At 43.2% G+C, this 19,763-nt stretch overlaps 1 protein-coding gene across 1 annotated transcript in view; it reads right to left on the bottom strand.

The window, feature by feature from the left end:
* Positions 1–19,763, bottom strand: part of Alk (ALK receptor tyrosine kinase) — a 643,754-nt gene that overhangs the window by 432,076 nt on the left and 191,915 nt on the right. The window contains exon 3 of the mRNA XM_027933420.2: positions 8,101–8,265. Coding sequence (XP_027789221.1) covers positions 8,101–8,265 — 165 coding nt within the window. The remainder of the gene's footprint in view (positions 1–8,100; positions 8,266–19,763) is intronic.

Genomic DNA, 19,763 nt, shown 5'->3' on the forward strand with positions numbered 1-19,763 from the left:
GCCTTATTGACAATTTAGTCTAAGATCTTTACCTTATAAATGAAGAACCCAAGACCCAGAGAGTTAAGATGAAGTCCCTAATAGCAAACTGAGCTCTTCTTCCCCCAACTCCTATTCTTCTTTCCTTACTCTACATGACTACTCCTTTGCCCTCTGGGTAAGGTTACACCATTCTATTAAGAAGGGACATAACATTCACAGACATCTATAATTGATCCCTTCCCAGGAAGAGGCTACCTCTAGAAGGCAAAGGAGGCCACAATCTGGAATTTGTCGGTCCTGACAAGGAGGTGAGCAGTGCTTCCCCAGAAACTTCCACTCCTGAGACAAGTAGGATATTCATTAAGGCAAATCATTTTTTGAAGTTCAAGCTCCAGCTGCTAGCTTGGTGCTAGAGTCACATTAGAGTGAATCACCAATCACAGAGTGTTGATGTGATTGTGCAAGAGTGTAAAGACTTCCTTGCTCAGGAGATGAGGGACACATTTCTGAAAATAGAACCAGAGAACTAATATGGCCTTCCTTAGTGAGTTTGATGGGCAGGGATGAGAGGCCACACATCCACAGTGATCTCAATTTGATAAGGAGCCATGCTCAAAAGAAAGGCATGAGCATCCAGAACCCTCGGGTAAGTGTGCAGGAACAAGGACTGAAATAATGTAGGAGGTCTATGCCACTCCTGCTTAAATGCTCCATCTGGTCCCTGAGTATATTCCTCAACCCATTGCTCATTTTGTTTCCACGATTACATTTTCTCACCATTCAAAGATAAACCAAGTAGACAGAGGTGGTGGGAAGGATGCTCTCTACTTGTGAGCCGACGCCGATCGCCAGTGCACTGTACCCTGCACAGGCAGGAGGAACAGAGCCTGCTGTCTGCTGGCTCGTCCACCTCATCCAGCCAGAAGCATTGGCTCTTTTTGGTCATTGTGGTATAATTACTAATATTTTCACCCCTAAAAGTCTGAGATAATTCAATAGAATACAGTCTCAAATGAGAATTTTTGATCCCTGTGTATTAAGAAATAATAGCATGTTTTTATCTTGTAATGCACGTTTTTATCTTGCAATGTAATGTTTTATCTTGTAAAAGTAAAAGCATGTTCATGGGATCAAATTTGGAAAATAACAAAGGACACAGAAGAAATAAAAATTACTGGCAATTTAGTTATCTAGAAATAACTTCTGTAATGAGGTTGGTGTATTTCATTATAGACGCCTTTCCTTAAAAAAAAAATATATATATATATATACAGTTTTTTTTTTAAACAACTTCTTTTATATGTATTGTTTGACCTGCTTTTTAAAAACCTAATAATAGGCCTTCAACATTTTCCTTTATTATTAAATGATTTTAGATAATATGAATGTAATATGGCATGATATTTTAGGTATTCTATATTTTATTTAATTAATTCCTTATTATTGGGCATTGAAATTATTTCTAATTTTTCAATCATCATAAATAACAGCATGAAGATAATGTTTTTAGATTTCTGGTAAGAAATATCTAGTCGCAATGCTGTACCTTAGGTATGTCTGTTGAAAGGGAATTAAGAATTTCTATAAAGAAAGGTTCATTTTGATTTTTGAGAGTTGGTATTGTCAGTCACATTCAACCCAAAAGTCATTTCTTTCCTCTCCAAAACCATGTAGATGATGAGAAAAGAGACTAAATGCCTTTGAAACTTCAGAGGAAACAGAGGGGCTAGACCTGACCATGAGGCTTTCCCAGGAAAGAGATCCCTGGCCAGCACCACCCATATTATAAAAGATGAGTGGGCAGGAAGAACCTGCTCCACAAGACTCCTTATAGGACAAGAGAACTGGGTCTAGTGGTGCATGCCTGTAATCTCAGCTGCTCAGAGGCTGAGGCAGAAGGATTATAAATTCAAAGCTATCCTTTTCAACTTAAGGGGGGCCCTAAGCATTTTAGTGAGACCTTGTCTTAAACTGGAAAATAAAAAGGGCTGGGGATATGGCTCAGTGGTTAAGTGCCCCTGGGTTCAATCTCTAGTACCAAAAAATAAATAAATAAATAAATAAATAAATAAATAAATAAATAAATAAATAAATTAAATAAAGACTACAGAAGGGACAGAGACATCAATAACTCTTAGGCCAGGGTGATACATCTCAGCAAATCAGGAAGTCTCTTTTATTTACAGGGGACAGTCGCCCTATAGTGGTTTCCAAAGTGTGGCCATAATTGTTTCTTTTCATCTTAAAAAAGGACAAAATAAACTTTGTTAAAAGTATTATATAGTTACATACATATAATTGATGAATACATACATAGCATGTGTTCCAAAAATATCTGACTGATGGGGTATACAATAAAACCAAGCTGGCAGGGCAGAGCCTTAGAAAAGAAACTGGACAGCAGACTGAGAGAACAGCCCAGGAAGGGCGCTTGAGGGAGGTGGAGCCTGTTCATACTTGGCATGGACAGTCCCAGTTCAGATCATCCAAGCTGAAATAAATGAAAAAGAAAGAAAAAGGATCCTGTCCAGGTGTGCACATGTGTGGAGCACAGTCATTCCAAATCACATTGCTCTTCTATTCCGGTTGGCTCATCTCTCCTGACTGCTCTCCTGGCTTCCATGTCCTTGTCTTTGCTAAAGGTTTCTGATATAGGCAAAGTGAAGTATGCAATTATTGATTTTCTTAACCAAGTGACCTTAAAGGTGACCACTGTGGCCTGTGGGCCATCAATGTTGGACTTGAGGCCTGAACTAGCACATTTCACCCAGCATGGCAGGGACAAGGGTGGTGACTCTCAGGATAAAGCTTGGTGACTCTCCAACCCTGAAGTTCCTCCCACCCTCATCTTACTGACAGCCTGTCTTCCTTTCCTTCCTCACCTATGGAGCTTGCTGCAAACCCTTTTATGTGTAGCAATCAATGATTGAAGAGGCTAATTGATGAGGTCCTAGTCAATCCCCAAATGAAACCTGAAGGCACAAATGGGTGGCTAAGGATGAGTTTCACGGGATAAAGGAGGAAGTGCTGGGCAGACTTTCATTGCTCTAGTTGTCTTCCAGTGCCCCAAAGGGATAACCAGAGCATAAGACTCAAGTCACCTCGGCCGCCCAGCTGCAGCCTGCAGAGACTGAGTGCGAAGAGGGCTATATCCTGAGAAAACTTTCCCACCAAGCTGGCCCAAGTTCCTGAGACTCCTGAAATGGAATCTACTTGAAAGGTATTCAGAGATTTTTCAAAGAATATTTCAAACCCTGGGATTAGGGGAAAGAAATTGGAGGAAGGATAAGAAATGCTGAACCTGCCTATCTGGACCTCTTGAAGAGTCTGAGAACCCACAGATCACAGGTGCAGGGAGTATAAGACATGGGATCCACGTGCCAACCCAGAGGCAAGGGGAGGAAATCAAGGTGTAGTGGATTGATTAGTGGCCTCCAAAAGATACAACCAAATCCTAACATCCAGTATCTGTGAAAGGGAACTTATTTGAAAACAAGGTCCATGCAGATGTAATTAAGGATCCTGAGATGAAATCATACTGGGTTTAAGGTGACATAAGAAACAGATTAGAATCAGTGATACAAGGAGAGCACCACGTAATAATATAGTCAGATACTAGGGTGATACCTCTGCAAGCCCAGGAGCAGCAGGGATTGCCAGAAACCACCAGAAACTAGGAGAGAGACATGGAATGGATTCTTCCCTCAGAGCCTTGGAAGACACCAACCCTGGTGACACTTTGATTCCAGGCTATGGCTTCTAGAACTGGGACAGAATAAAGCATTTTATGAAGCGTCCAGTTTTTATGAATTTGCTTTAGTGGTTGGAAGAAACAAATACATTAGGATCCAACAACAACCCCATTTTGGTATTTCAGTTCTCTGGTCATGTATGGAAGCATCTTTATTCATTCCAGGACAATGTTTCTTGTGAAAACTAAGCCATCTTGATGAACAGGAGAATCCCCATGGCAGTGCTCCCCCAATCCCCCACCAAAAATAAAACAAAGCAAGAACTTGAGGATCAGAGTCCTGATACAGGAGACCAAAGCAGAGTTTAAATCCTCCCAGCAGAATTCAAATCCATCTGTCCTGTGTATACGTAGGAGTGAGGGGGCTGGGAAGGGGGTTTAAGAAGGGGCTGATCATATATTTTCCATTGTAAATCTAGGGTTCTTGCGAGAGACCAAAATTTTTGCTTTCTGGAAGAAGAAAAATTATTCCCCTGAATATATTCCATAAGGTCGGAAGTGGTAGACATCAAACATGCCCCTGGCACTTCTTAAAAAGTCACAGAATGTCTCAACCTGATGATTCCTCAAGATTTTATTAATTTATAATATTGTATTCCTTCAAAATGATCCGCTTCTTATTATCTTGCTGCTCTGAATTGTATTCCCCTTATTATTCTCAGCCATAGGGGCCATAAATTAAAATCATTCAAAACTGATATTCTTACAGTTCATTATCTATGAGTGGTATTATCTTTCTGCCTTTCTCTGGCCCTTCTTTACCCCGACAAGAAATATTGCAATAGAGTCTAAATACCATCCAACCAATAAATGTTCCATTAAAAAATAAATAAAACAGTGACTACATTACCCTAAAAGGCACCCCATCACTCCTCCTCATTTCCACCACAAGCATGTTTTATGCCAATAGCAGAGAAACTGAGGCTCTAAAGATGGGGGAGTTCGGGTTGGAAGGTGGATCCTTGCTTTGTCACTGTGCAGACGGGGCATGTCATTTTCTCTTCCTATGTCTTTGACCCTGTCCTTGAAGAGCAAGGGATGTGATTATATCAGCCTGTTTCATGAGGAACCTCCTACTTCAGGGTATAAGTAGTGATGTAATGAATTGACCCCAAAAGAGATGAGAGACTCATTACTGGACGGTCTCAGCCCCTCTGAGTGTCACTGCAAGAAGGGTCACTGCAATGGCTGGGAAGCTGGTCCCTCTGCTTCTATGACTGGTCCATGCTGTTTGAGCGTAGACCCCTTTATTAGGGCCCATTAAAAAAAATCTCTGTCAGTGGGGAGATTTCCCAGGTGACACTGCTCCCTGAAGGGCGTGATGAGGCAGGCCCGCTTAGGCACAGTGGCTTTTGCTGTGGTTGTTCACACCACTGTAATGCAGCAGACTATCACACAGTAAGAGCCACAACTTCAGAGAGAGAGAAGTTGACAATATTTTCTTTAAAAATGGATATCCCAGTCTTGACTGACTCATCTAATGGGAAAAGGTCTGCAGTCAGCACACGAACTGACCCTTGAGATGAAGCTTCATAAAAACATCAAGGCATCGATGTGTTTCCACACTAAGAAACACCAAGAACTGAACATTTATTTTTACCTCCCTTCCCTTCTCTCCTCCTTATTTTTCGGTGTAACACACATATGCTGGAGATCACAAGGTAGGAGACAGAGAAGAAGCAGGTCAGAGAGTGGCGATGCACAATTTATTGGCACCATTTTAAAAATTTATTTAAAAGTACCGACTTTCAAAGTTATAACACCTGACTCCACACAGTCTATGGAATTCCCAAGGAACATAATTGCCACTTGTCCTTTTCTCTTGATCTCACCGAACTGTGATCACTATCAATCCCTAGAATATAAATATTTCTTTTTAAAAAAATTCTACAATGATCAAAAATATGTGTTTCTAGATGTTGGGTATTAGAATCCAAAGATATCCTTAGGGATAGCTGAATAGGAATGAATCTAGAAGGGAGTCCATGTCCACCGTACAAAAGCATAGCTAAGTCTCAGAATCACCTGAGAAACTTATTAAAATGTTTTTAAAAAGAATCATGGAAATTAAAATTTTCCATCAGATAGACAAAAATGACAAAGTCTAACAATACCAGTTATTGGTAAGAACATCATAAAGTCATGGTAAGAAACACTAATACATCAAGAGTATAAATCAGTGTGACCACTTTGCAAAATAGATTGGCATGACCTAGTGAAATGGACGAGTCACTGATTCTCTCACCCAGTAATTCCACTCTTAGTTGCATGCTCTAGAGAAACTGTTGGACATATGTGTGCACCAAGAGACATGTACAAAACCACTTACAACAGTGTTATTGGGTGATTACAAAAATCTGGAACCATCCAAATATCCAATAAGAGTAAAAGGTAGAAATTGCAGTAGTTTCATTCAATGGATTCAATCTGGTACTAAGACAATGAACCATAGCTGCAAGTATCAAAATGGACAAATCACAAAAGGACAGAATGATGCCATTTATATTAAAATGTTGCAAACATGTAAACCTAACCAAGGTGTTCACTATGGCTATATATACAAAGGTGGTTAGGCTGTAAAGAAAAACAAATGATATAATAACATAATGCAGGTAGTGATTAACTCTGAGGAAGGAGAGAAGACTGATCTAGGTGGGAGATAGGCTACAAAGGGACTGATAGCATTCAAATGCCTACACTTGGTGGTGAGAACACAGGTGCTGGTTTTATTTTAATCTTTCATGTATGCATACATTTTAGACCTGAGTTTTTACACAAGCTGCAACTCATAATAAAATTTTTAAATGTGCAAATTCCTAGTTCCATTTCAAATCTATTGAATCAATATAGGTTATAGAGCCTGAGAAGTATTTTTTTTATCATTTCTTTAGAAGATTCTGATGCATTACTGGGTTAAGACCCAGTCTCCGACACACACACACACACACAATACACATACATACACACACAATACACATCATCATCCAAGTTGAAAGAAGCTGAAAATATAAATCGACATTAAGCAATCTCAAGAGTCATAAAAAACAGGAAAGGTCAGCCCAGGAGAATGTGTAAAAGGAAAGGCGTCTCACAGTTCTGTTATCATGACAGAGTTCAGGGCTGATGTATGCTGTAAGCCTGAGAACATTAATTATTTGTGTGTCACCTCTACCAGCTCACCTGAGCCCCTCTCTGTTAACTCTCTGGTTATGTGAACCTGAAATAATCATCCTCAAGAATACGGCTTGAAGCAGGCTCTGGCCATAGCTTTTGCTACAAAGACAGAAACAATGTGGAGAAAATGCCCTTGTCTAGGACTCACCACAAACGCCATCTAGACCTGGACCCATAAGTCCAAATTGTGTGATGCTGGGCAGTTCCTCGGCTCCTCTGAGTCCTTGCTTTCTCATCTGCCCTTCTTCCCTCACAGCATTCAAATCCAGTGAGACAGTATAAATGCAAGTGCTTTGCAAATTGAAAGTGCTACTCTGAATGTGCAGTAAGCCTATTACCATTTCAGTTATTATTTCTGCCTAAAAAAACAAAAACAAAAAACAAATCAGAAACACAGGCTGTCAATTTGGGGTCAGTAGAGTTTTCTGTGTCCAAGGAACTAGGAGCCCTAAGGTTTGGCTTGAAGAGACCTGAAGGCTGGACATCCCTCTCTCAAAACTCCACAAAAGCATAACAAGGACCCAGCACTTATTCACAGCCTACCCTTTCAGTCCCTGATAAATTCAGAAGGGGATGCTCCTGAGCAGCTCAGAACTACTGGAAGCACCACGCAAAACAAGCATGCAGCTTGAATATTCATAATGGCTTCGAAAGGAGCATTTAACCCAGTTCCACAGTACCTTCCAAATTAAGAGAGCCTGATTTAGGAAATAAAAAATGCAGGACACCCAATCACATTTGAATTTTTTAGTATGATTGGAAGAACTCTTAGTATACGTATATTCTCACTATGGCATGAGATATACTTATGCTGAGCAATCGTTCATCATTCATCTGGAATTCAAATTTAACTGGGTGTCTTGTATTTTACCTGACAACCTCATTTCAAACAGACAAATAGATTAGCACTTTATCCTATATCTGACCTTAAGAAATATATGTGGAAGAGTTAGGAAATCCTATTTCTGTTCCTTAGTAAAATGGGAAGGGTTGGACTGATCTTAAAATCAGAGTTTGATATTCTCTTCCTTGCATGGTCCAAGAAGCTGTGGAGAGACACAGATATTAAAAGTAGGTTTCAAGGGAAACAGGGCAGAGCAGGAGTGAGGAAGCCTCATCATTTCAAACAGAAATGGGCATCCCCTTCTGGCCCTGGCCCATCCAGGACACTTTTCAGTAGCTTCTACCCTTACCTCTGGGCATCTCTTTAGAAAACTCTGCCTCAGACCCGTCCATCAAGTCCACCTGGGAGGCCTCCTCTGAGGACACGCGGCGCCAGGACCAGCTTTGGTTCCCAAGGTCATGCAGTGGAGGAGAATATTCCAGCTCACAAGGGAAGTCAAAGCTGCACTCCAGACCTGCAATGAGAGCCAAGGGTCAGTGGAACAAACTCTTTCCCAAATGCGGCCCCTCCACACCAGGAAGCTGTCCACCTCTCATTCACAACCTTCACCTGTCTGGGGGAAGTCAGTTGTCAATTCCATAGGTGGCTGGACTCCATACTGGTAAGAGGGAGCTTAAGAGAAGAAAATGGGTCCTGTCTATAACTCATATGATGACAGGTGTCCAGAGAGAAGGCCGGCTAAAAAAGAGCTAACTGTAGGTCAGTGAGAAGCTCTGACTGTAGAGAGATGATCCGTCCTAAGAGTTGTCCTCGAGCCTACCTGAGCAACCAGTTCTCTACGAATCTGACCCTGGCTCTGAGGTTTGCCAGCTGGTTGACTGCAGGCAAGAAAAATAAACTCTCTGGCCCTCAATTTTCTCCCTGCCCATTGGGAATGATAATGTTGACCTCCTAAGTTTGCATAAGAACTCGCGGTAAAATGTATCATCTACGTTCAGTTGGAGCTCAGAAGTCCTAGTCAGGCCACACCAATATGGAACTCAAGGTCTACCCACAGTGCTGCTTTGCCAGCCCTGTAATCCACTCTCAACCTCCCCACAGAGAAGAGACCAAGGCTGTGATGGGAACCAGGGTTTACTGTTATCTTGGAGAGAGGTCAGGGAAAGTCATTGGGTAAGGAGAGTCACGAGAGAGAAGGGCAGGAAGAGGGATGCTCTGGGACATTTATGATATTTTTGTGAGCATCCTTGTGTCCCAATCATTCCATGTTGGCCGCAATTTTAGAGCACACAGGCCACTCAGCTTCTCATTTCCCCCACTACTCAATGTCCATTATCCAAGATGGCTAATTCACTTTGCAGATAGTAGGCTCTCAAAGCTTGCTGATGGATTAGTAGAAGACGTGCCAAAATGCAAATCATTCAGCCACCTATTACTTTATTCTCTCCCCTCAGTCATAGTGTTATGAAAACAGGATGTGATAATAAAGGACAGAATATTAGATAAGGAATATGGGGAATTCAATTTCAGTCCAGGCTGGGCCAGTCACTTCTCAGGTGTAGACTTTGTTTTCCTCACCAGTAAAGTAGATGATTCTAGAAACAAGCACCTAGTGAAATCTGGGCTACATCTGAAGCTTTGCCAGTGATTTACTGGTCACCCTGAATAGCTCACTCAACTTCTCTGAGCTTTGAGGTCCTTAAATAGAAGATCTAGACCAGATGTTTTCTAAAGTTTCTTCTTGATTTTTTTTTTTTTAAGATTCCGAAATCCTTGCTCTCCAAAGGGTTAGAGCTAATTTGATAAATCAATCTGTGTGGCAGTGCTAATGGGTGCTAACTCCCAATTAGCATGTGTGCTTTTTAACATCTGCTTTTGGGGCCACTACTTCCCCTATCTCCAAGACGTCTGGTGTTGAGAATTTCAGAATGCAGCAGAGAAATGGGGCTGACTCTAGTGCAGACAGCTGGTGACTGGATGATCCTTTAATCACATCCATAGACAGCAGGCCTTGCCCTGAAGTGGGAGTAAAATAATTCCCACTGACACCAACTAAACTACATTTAGAAGAAGAAAAAAAGCATCCTTTGTGGGCTGGGAATGCAGCTCAGTGGTAGGGCCTTTGCCTAGTATGTATCAGGCCCTGGGTTCAATCCCCAATACTGGAAAAAAAAAATCCTTCAATTACACTTCTATTAAGTATCTTTCTGCTTCTCATCCAGTGGTGATTCATGCTCCCCAGCTCCTCTCTAGGAGCTGCTGCCCTTCTGGTACTAAGGTTAACAGTACTCACACTCCCACCATCAGACAATCAACTTCATAAAGACAAGCTGAAATGGGTAGATCTCATCTGGGTTTGAGGCCACTTGCTGTCCAGATGCTTTATCTGCTTGGAGACTTCCTCCCTGACTCTGGAGCTGAGCTGCTGTTACACAGCTGGCCTCCAGAAATCACAGGTGGCTTTTATCTTCAGAACTTGCTCACCAGGACCCTGATTTTTGATAGCAGAATACAAGGGGAAAAAACGGTCCTGCAATTTCTATTTTGCAACACCAGAATGACTTTCAAAAAGAAAGGCATGGGTCCTCTGGAGAGGGCCAGAAAGCTTCATCCACACTAGTGCATGATCACATGAGAAGACGAGAGTGTTACCAGCTCCCCACCCATCCCACGTTGACAGTTATTGGTGCCTTTCTCAAAACTTCAATGTCTGCAACCACCTTCTATCTTGATTTGCCTCCTCCAATTAAAGATGAACTATTTCTATTTTGGACAGAGGTATGCTGGACCAAATCAGACATTGCCTGGCAAATGTGCCACATGGGCATATTAAACAGACAGACAACCGAATATCTGCTTCCAGCCCTGAGCATCAGCAATTCTTGGGTCTTTGAACTCTGGAGAGTCTGATAATTGGCTGTGCTTGGGCCAGGCTCTGCCTAGTGAAACAGACTATGCAAATGTCCTGATTATCAAATGAGTTTGTTTTGAAATTCTTGCTCCAAGGCAGCCTCCCTTTAGTTGTCAAAGCTGTAGTCTCTGGCTTTAAATAGGAATGAAGTTAACATTATTGTTCATTTTGGGTGAAATTGAATTCAGCTTTTCTACATTCTGATTTAATTTCTTATAAAACATTGAGATGCATGTTTTTCCGCCCCCTCTTTTAGTGCCTTTTGGGCAATAATTACTTGGGACCTGATTTCTATAATAATACCAGATTAAGCCTCTTTTCCTTGGGCCTTTTCTAAGGTTTTAGACCTGGGGTGCTTCTTGAATTCTTGTCTTTAACCCTTGTTGACTGGGCCTGGGAGTTAGGGACTGTAGAGTCTTTCTAGAGGGATCCAGGGCTTCAGTGAAGTGCTCAGCCTGAAGCAACCCAATATCAGAGGCAGGCCATGCCAAGTGAAGAGGTGGGGAATAACATTCATGGAGTCCCTAGTTTCCTCCATTCCTCCTCCGTGCCTTCAGAATCTCAAACCATGGCAGCTTCAGATTAAATTCAACAATGTATGAGAAACATGTGCAGTGTTTTCTTTCAGTGTTTCTTAGACCTCAAATCTGCAAACTTCTTTTATGCGCAAAGGCTTATCCATTACCCTTGGGGACAGATCTAAATGTTCTCAGTGTCAGGCCCATTTTGCAAAGTGACTGTGACCTTCAGAAGGATCCAGAGATAGCGACCTTATGTTATACGCCTGTTTTGGTCCCATGGAATCTGACCACCGAAACACAGCTACAATAATGATGTGTCAAATAAAAATATATAAAAGAAAGAAAAAGACACTTTTCAGAAACCTACGGACTACCTAGTTGAAATCACTGCTATTGACTTTGTCACTTCTATCGTGGAAGAAAGGTGAGTCGATGGAGCCTTCTGGAAATGGTTTGCCTGCTGAGAAGAGCACCAAGTGCCATGGTGGGAAGTGTCTGTAGTGGAGCAGAGGGTGGTTCCAGGTCTTGCACACAGCAGGTCTGTTATTTCCTCTACACCTGGATTTCGGCACTTCGAAACTGGAACGAAAGGATCACCCAACCTCCCTGGTACCCACCATCTCAGAAAGCCACAGATACCCTTAGTCTCTTCCTGCAATGACCCAACAGAACCTACAGACATTGGTCCTAAGACTCTGCCTGCTGTCATCTCACACTCAAAGGGGACTTGATTTGTCTCCATATTCTCAATGAATCTGGAAGAAAAACCCAAGCAGGTTTTACAGACGTCTGCCCCAGGATGAGGGTCTGAGCGTGTCTCTGGGCATGTGTGTGTATTCATTTTTATCGAAACTTTCCCAGATAAGAGTCACATTTAAAAACCTGAATTTATTAACAATTAGCTTGAGGCACTGTTTGCCGGTGAAACGTGGCCATTCAGGAGAACTTTATGGTAACTGATGAGAGGCATGATAGGGTGGCCCTGTCCAAAGATGCCTGGTCCCCTTATCAGAACCCCTTGGCTGGGGAGGAGTTGGCAGGGACCAGCTACTCTGAACACTCTTAACCTGAGGGTGGGAATCAGGTCTCTAGGAGGTATGAGGTTACCGATACCAAAGCCGCCTGGCCTGTGCCTGGAGAGCCAGTACCAGCTGCTCAGGCAGAAATGGGGCTTCCCAGCCATATCCACATGCCACGCCTGGACACTCAAGGGATAGGGGATAATTCTAGGTATTTTTTCATAATACCACAGAAGGGTCAGAGGGAGACTTAATGCACTTTGAACACTTGGCTCTCTCCTGGGGTGGGTTTAGAAAAATCCAACAATTCTTTGTATTGATTTTGTATTACTGACTTGACGCTCCCAGAAATGGCTCTTTATGCTCCCCAAGTCTCAATCTGCAAACCTAGTGTTCTCTTTATGCTCCCTTCAAGACCAGCCATCCTCCAGGTGACCACATGTGGCAGGGGTTTTAAGGAGCAAAGGCCTCCATGAGCCCACTAAATGATGTCTTTTAGCCATGGCCCAACATAAGATTTGGAAGCAAATATTACAATCATATAAAAGAGACTATATATATATGAGTCATATAAAATGTTCTATGAATTCATTTCGTGTCTTACTATGAAGTGTTTCTGAAGTCAAGCTGAGGGTCTGACTTACATTCTTATTTCTGGCAGCACTGAATGGTGTGTGTATAGACCCTGGGCCCCCGTGCAGAGGACCTCTGTGAAGGCCTGAAGGAAGAATATTCATAATTGGTAACACATACTGGGGACTCACTGGGGTCAACACCATGCCAGCAACCTTATACCATTATCTTATTCGATCCATTGGAAAGAGGTAGAATTCTTATTCCTATTTAACAGATGAAGACATTGGGACTCAGGGAAGTGAAGTCTCATCTGAGGTCCAGAGCTAGAAAAAGTAACTGAATGGTCTTTGACTGGCTTCCTGGGACACCTGGGGCCTTGACCTCCATGTCTCACAAGAAGGGGATGGTGATCTAAATGGCAGAAGATCGAGCTTTCCTCAACAGAGCCACAGTCAGCTGTAGGAGTCAAGACTCAAAGTAAGGCTGAATCACAGAAACTGGACCCCTAAAGGGACAAACAGGACCAGTTCAGGGGCAGGGCAGGAGCAAGAGCATCTTAGCTATCTTGGAAAGCCCTGGTACCACCTACGCAAAGTCAGACCCGGGGTGCCCCAGGTGAAGAGCTGGTCAGAGTACACATTGTCAAGATCCAAGTGTTAATCCCAGGGGCGTGTATCAAGGCCACACCTGCAGGGCTCAAATTGCCCATCTACTTTCCTGACATTTTGCCATGCTCCTTGGGTATGGTTTGGTGTTCCAAAGACAGAAGTGAGGGTGGGCTGTGCAAGATTTCCATGGCCATTGGAATCTCTGTTCAGCAAGGGCCTGCAAGAGAATTCAATCAACTGGATTCTTAGACTTGCACGTGAAAACAAAATTATCAGGCCTGCTGATCATTTAAAATCTGGTGATATGACTGTGATTTTGTCTTGGGTTACCTTCCTGTTAATGCTAACCTATCTCTAGTTACCTTAAACCGATGTTTAAGTTCAGGGATGCACATAGCCTGGCGCTGGGCCTGACTGTTCTCACTTGTTGAATGGTGGTCTCACTGTTCCCAACCAGGCCCATGATCTTTTCCTCTATGTCTGTATCCATGTGTCTTATTAAGTGACTTTAATATCACCATGATTATTTCACAGGTGTAGAGCACAAGACTTAGAGATTTGACTCAAATTCTGCCACCTCTTAGCTGTGTGATGGGGGACACTTTGATTTTCTCTGAGCCTTGGTCACCCCAGTGATGACACTAACTTCCTATAACTGCTGAAAGGGCTCAAGGTGATGACACAGATGCTTGGAATGGCGAAATTCCCAGCAGACACTGGCCGATTCAGAATTCACATAGCCCTGCTCTACATCAACACGGCTTCCTGTTTGTTGTGAGATATAATGTGTGTGGGGTCTTCCGGCTGCCGGTCTAAAGGAGATAATGGCAGATGTCCATTTCCTTAGTATTTTGTTGTACATGGCAAGGTCAGTGTGACCTTTTGGTGATAATCCCAGAATCAGAGGCCACTAGAATTTGTTGATGGCATTTGAAGTCAACCATTTTTCTATTATTCAGGTGGGGAAAAAAACAAGGCCCGGCAAGGGGAAAAACTTATCCAGAGTCACATCCTGGTCATAGTTCTTCACACACAGTGTGGAGGGCATTGCCGCTGGCTGGGGAGGCCATTCTGAATGCCACCTCCCCAGGGAGCACCAAGCCTGAGCCCGGCTGAATGTCAGCGTCTCTGAACCAGCAGCTTCCCCTTCCTCAGGCTCCACTCCCTGGCACATCCAGCTGGGCTAGTTTGCTTCCTGGCATACACAAATGCCAATGTATTCCTGACAAGCCTGCTTTGTGTATTCAATAAAGAACCACACGAAGTGTCAGACATATGTGGCAATTCTTTTACAGTTGGCCTTTAGAGGCATCTGTATTGGAAGCTACAGTTCATTAAACAGAGCCTGCGAAACCAGCTTTCTAAACACTGTCAGGCCTTTAGGACTGCTCCCAGCTTTACGAAGTCCCTCCGTAGCCACCGATTCTGAGGCACGAGCCGGGGGTCTCCTTTTCTCATGGGCTTTGTCAAAACTTCACAATAGTAGACTTTTAGTGACCAGGGACCTTGGACACCATCGGAGATAAAGAAACTGAAGCCAGAGATATTCTGGAACTTGCCAAAGAATACACGATGGTTGCAGAATTGGTATGAAAATTTAGTTCCTAACCCTGTGAGGATTATTATCATTATTTAAAACTGTGGATAACAAACAAGGCAATAACTTAATCAATTAGGAAAATTCTCAAAAATCCAGAACCTCCTGCCTTTTTTTTTTTCTTTTCTTGAATAAGCTAGCAAAAACATGCATGGCTCCGTTTCAAGTGTCTCCCAATGATTAGAGGGCTCAACTAATCTTCAAAAGGGCTTTGTGGGTTCTCTTGTCTTTGAGGTACTTTTCTGCCAACAAATTGCTTTGTGGTGGTTGCCGGAAGCTCCCTGTTGGTGGGCAGGTCTGTTCGCAGGCCAGAAGCTACAGTGAGAACAAGGTGAAAGAAAGCAGCAGACTAGGAATGAAGGGGAAGGATCACTGGAGAGTTCTTGGAAAGCCTCCCAGCTCCAGGCCAATTAGCCGTGTGCTTGGGGGCAATTCATTTAACCACTTGAGTCTTGGTTCCCTCATGTTTAAATCAGGGAGAATTTTAACACTAATGATGATGATATAAATAATCATTTCTGCTGTGGTGTTCTCATAAGTTAATAAATATGGACGTGCTTTCTTAGCTATATAGATGGATGCTCTCATTCCCATGGTCCTGAGACGCACACACGTTGCTTTATCTCTCTGTGCCTGAGTTTTCTCACCAGGGATTTAGCGATCCACTGAACTGACTTGACCTTAGAGGACCCAAGTGGATGCCAACTAGAACAGATGCCTTTATCAACTCCTAGGTGTGGGGCACTAAGGTGACTTGGAAGGCAGGTCAGGGAGCAATTAGAAGCACATACCCTGCACAGGGTCAGGCTGCACAAGTTGAAAATTGAGCTCTGCCATACTCAGACACTTGAGGGATCACGTACTCAACCCAGGAGCCCTGAATTCTATCCCAGGCTTGGATGGAAAAGGATTGTGCTCCTCCTTTCTGGATCATCTCCTAAAGGGGCACTTAGCCCAACAGTCACCTTTGATATTAATCTACCAGATGCTATCGACATCTGGTCACTCACTTCATAACACTAAGTACCAAAACTGGCCCCTCTCTGTCCCCACCCACTAGCACAATTCATTTGTCACGAGGCCCCAGAATTTGAAATCACTTATTTCCTTCCCATCACCCGGCTCCCTGGAATGCATCTGGAAACCAATCACCCAATTCAAGGCATCTGTTTAGCTCACTTATAATCAAGCTGCAGTGAAGAAGGGCCAAGTCTCCTTCAATCAATCAATTATATAAACACAGCCTCGGAAGGGGAGGTGCATGTGCCCGAGTTTGCACAATGGGGGGAGAGGTGCAGAAAGCTTGATTCTCATTGCCCTTGTCCATGGCCGTCAAATGCTACAGATAGGAAAATGAGACTCTGTGTGTAATCCCGGAAAAGAATAAGGGAAGGAATTAAAACCAAAGTTAGCTAGCCCAGCTCCTCATTTTAGAGATGGGAAAACTGAGACCCAGGAACAGAAAGTGACTTGACTAAGGTGGCATCGTCTTGGTTCTGGGAAAGGAAGAGAACTGAGACCAGAATCCAGATTGAACGCCCAGTCCAGTGTTCTCTTTGCAATTTCTAGAAAACATGCATTTGGCATGCACATGTGAGTGTGGGTGTATAGTGCAGGGGGCAGGGGTGTCTCTGATAGAGTAAAGCATGCTCCAGAGGTCCTGGTAAAAGCCTATCAGTTCCTGCTGCTGCTCAATACTACATCTCTCTGAATGGTGTTTCTGAAACAAGAATATTGAAGGGCACTGAGCCATGTAGCGTCCGTCACAATAGGTGGGGAGCCTGATGGTCAAGGGAAACTCAGAATGGGCAAAATGGCCCCCTTCACTTCTCCTCTGTCTCTGAATGGATATAACTTCCAGAGTGTTGCAGATGACTGTGGGTTGCTAGCTGGTGATGATCTTGAAATTCAGGCAGAGACCCAGACTGCTCTGGTGTGGACTCAGCCTGCCAGGGACTCCCAGGCCAATGAGGGAGATGAGGGACTTGCCCTTATCTGCCTCTGAGATAGGCAGACTGGTGAGGCCAGGGGGCCACAGGGCATGGGAGAATCTGCCTAGGAGGCCAAAGGCTCAAAGACCTCCAGGCAACTTCTGGAGTTCAACTTGAAGGTTGAAAAGATTTTGACAGATGGTGCAGGTTTAGCAAGGAAGTTTGCTGAGAACAGAGGAGGGAATAAGATTATTCAAGATTGGCAGGGAACTAATAGTGCTTAATTTAGTCTAATTGTATAATGGATTTTGAAGCTGGGCTGCATGGAATAATAGTATGATTAAAGATAGAAACAATTGCAGGTTTTAGAGGGAAAAACCAGGGACTTAAAGAGTTTTAAGCCAAAAGCTTCCATTGTATACAGCCATGACACCAAAATCCAGAATACCAGCCTCTCCATAAATGGGTCTTCTTCCATTTGAAGGTACTCTGGGCATCTTCAAATCTGTCCTGCCAATTAGGAATCATGGTCATTTCCAGTTTACAAGTGAAAGACCAAAGACAGTGGACTGGTGGCTAAAGGTAATAAAACTCATAAGAATCAGAGCTGGGATCTCACGTTAAAATTCTTTTCTCATCACTCTGGGCTTAGCTTCAGACAGAGGCAGCAGAGCACAGCACACGTGTGGCTACCGCAGAGGAGACGTAGACAGGCAACATGGAGGGAACTAAACACCTGTGGTTTCCAAACCTGGTCATGCAGTTCAGGGACTCTGAGAATCTAGGTTTTTTTTTTTTTTTTTTTTTTTGGGGGGGGTGGGTACTGGGGATTGAACCCAGGGGTGCTTTACCACTGAGCCACATCCCCAACCCTTTTTATGTTTTACTTTGAGTCAGAGTCTTGCTAAGTTGTTTAGGACCTCCCTAAGTTGCTGAGACTGGCTTTGAACTTGCAATCCTCTTGCTTTAGCCTCCCAAGCCATTGAGATTACATGTGTACATGAATCTAGTTTTTAAGGTGCTCTCTAGATGATAGTGAAGCAACTAGACTGAGCCTAGCAGTGGATTCATTGAAACCAGGGAGGGACTGACCCCCCACTAAACAATCCTTGGGACAACACAACACTGTGGGGCTGACAGAGCCCCAAATCATTCAGATGATAAGATGTGTGAATTTGTGGATAGGACTGACATGTGAGAAAATAATTTGTAAGCCCAGATATTGAGAAAAAATGCCATCGTCCCTACCTCTATTGAAGGGAAGCTGGGATGGGCTCTGCCTGACAGATGGCCCGGGTTTGAATCTTTGCTTTGCCACTACCCCTGAGGAGAACAATGACCTCCCTCAGCTTTGGTCTCCTCCTTTGTAAGGTGAGGCTATTTAACCAGAGAGCTGTGGACCCCAATAGCTCAAGACGTCAATGAGTTTCTCATCAAATTATTCTAGTCATCTTCCCAAATGTGCTGGTTAAAGTCCTGTTAATCTGAGCCTCATAAAGTTTTGCATCTGAGGCTGCTCTTGACAAATCATTTCATTTTAAGAGGATTTCCTCTCATTTTTCTCACTCTTGATCAGTCATTTTCCTGCATATGTTTTGGACACATGTCTTTCTAGGTTGGTTAGAAATGCTCTGTGTACAATATCTCAGATGTCCCAAAGCTGTCAAAACAAAAATTCCTCAGCTCATTCATGTCTGCTGAATATGCTTTTTTAGGTTGAGTAGAGGAGAAAAAAAAAAAATAGCCTGCCCAAAGTTGTTAAAATCACAGCTTTGAATTCTCAACCAAAGTAAGTCTAGCCTAGGAACTGTCCTCCCTTTAGATACATCTCTCTCCTGAAACCAATTAATTTGACTTCACCAATGAGGGGCTGATGGGAACTTCCCCACCTTTTGTTGAAACAGAGATCTCCAGGTTCTGGAAGCTCTAGGTTAGGAATGGAGAAACCCAAGTCCACTTCTAGTTTGCTGGATTCTCCAGCAAATATTATGGTCTAGTGTACATTTATTGAGAATGTGACTGATTATAACACCCTAGGGTAAGTACTGTGGATATAAAAGGAAAACAGATGTGAATTCTCTGACCTCTACATGTTTATAGTCTAGAGAAATGGAGGTACAGGACCACAGGTAACAAAGACACCAGGAACAGTGTGACATCAGAGGTGTGAAGTCCTGTGGAGAGACACTATGTAAACACAAGGATAAAAGCGAGGTCCACAGCCACCAGGCTGGTCTTATTTAGAGGTCACAGCGTGGTCACCAGCTGCTGAGCATGAACACCTGCTGTACAATAGCCCAAAAGAAGTTTGGCTAAATCTGACAGGCATGCTGCATCTTTTCTGAGTCAGAGCAAACCTTCCTTGCAAGGATCCAAGGTCATTGGACCCAAGGAGAGTCTCCCTCCACAGGACTGTTGGGGTGTTGGGAGTAATGCACATACGTTTAATGTCATCATCCAATGAGTATTTAAGAAGCACCTTCCAGATGTTTGAGCCCATCACATCTGCGATAAACATTAAATAGGTGAGAATCTCCGTGGCAGGCAGGGACACAGAGCTGGGCAAGTTGTTACATGTGTATTGGATGACGGAATGTAAGATAGATAGGCAGACAGAGAGACAGACAGACAGATATAGTGATGTGCAGCATCTCCCCCACCTTTCAGTTGGGTAAATTAGATTCACATACGATTCCTTTATCAGGTGACCTAGTTTACACTTGAACCACCAAGGGAGATGAGTGACAGACTAGAAGAGTGATTTGTTAAAATGAACCAAAAGGAAAAGCCTGTTTCATGAGATGGGAATCACCTAAAGGGTTTCTTGGAGAATCTGGATGATCAGAAAA

The sequence above is a fragment of the Marmota flaviventris genome, chromosome 14 (genome assembly GCF_047511675.1).
Source record: "Marmota flaviventris isolate mMarFla1 chromosome 14, mMarFla1.hap1, whole genome shotgun sequence".
Classification (NCBI taxonomy): Eukaryota; Metazoa; Chordata; class Mammalia; order Rodentia; family Sciuridae; genus Marmota; species Marmota flaviventris.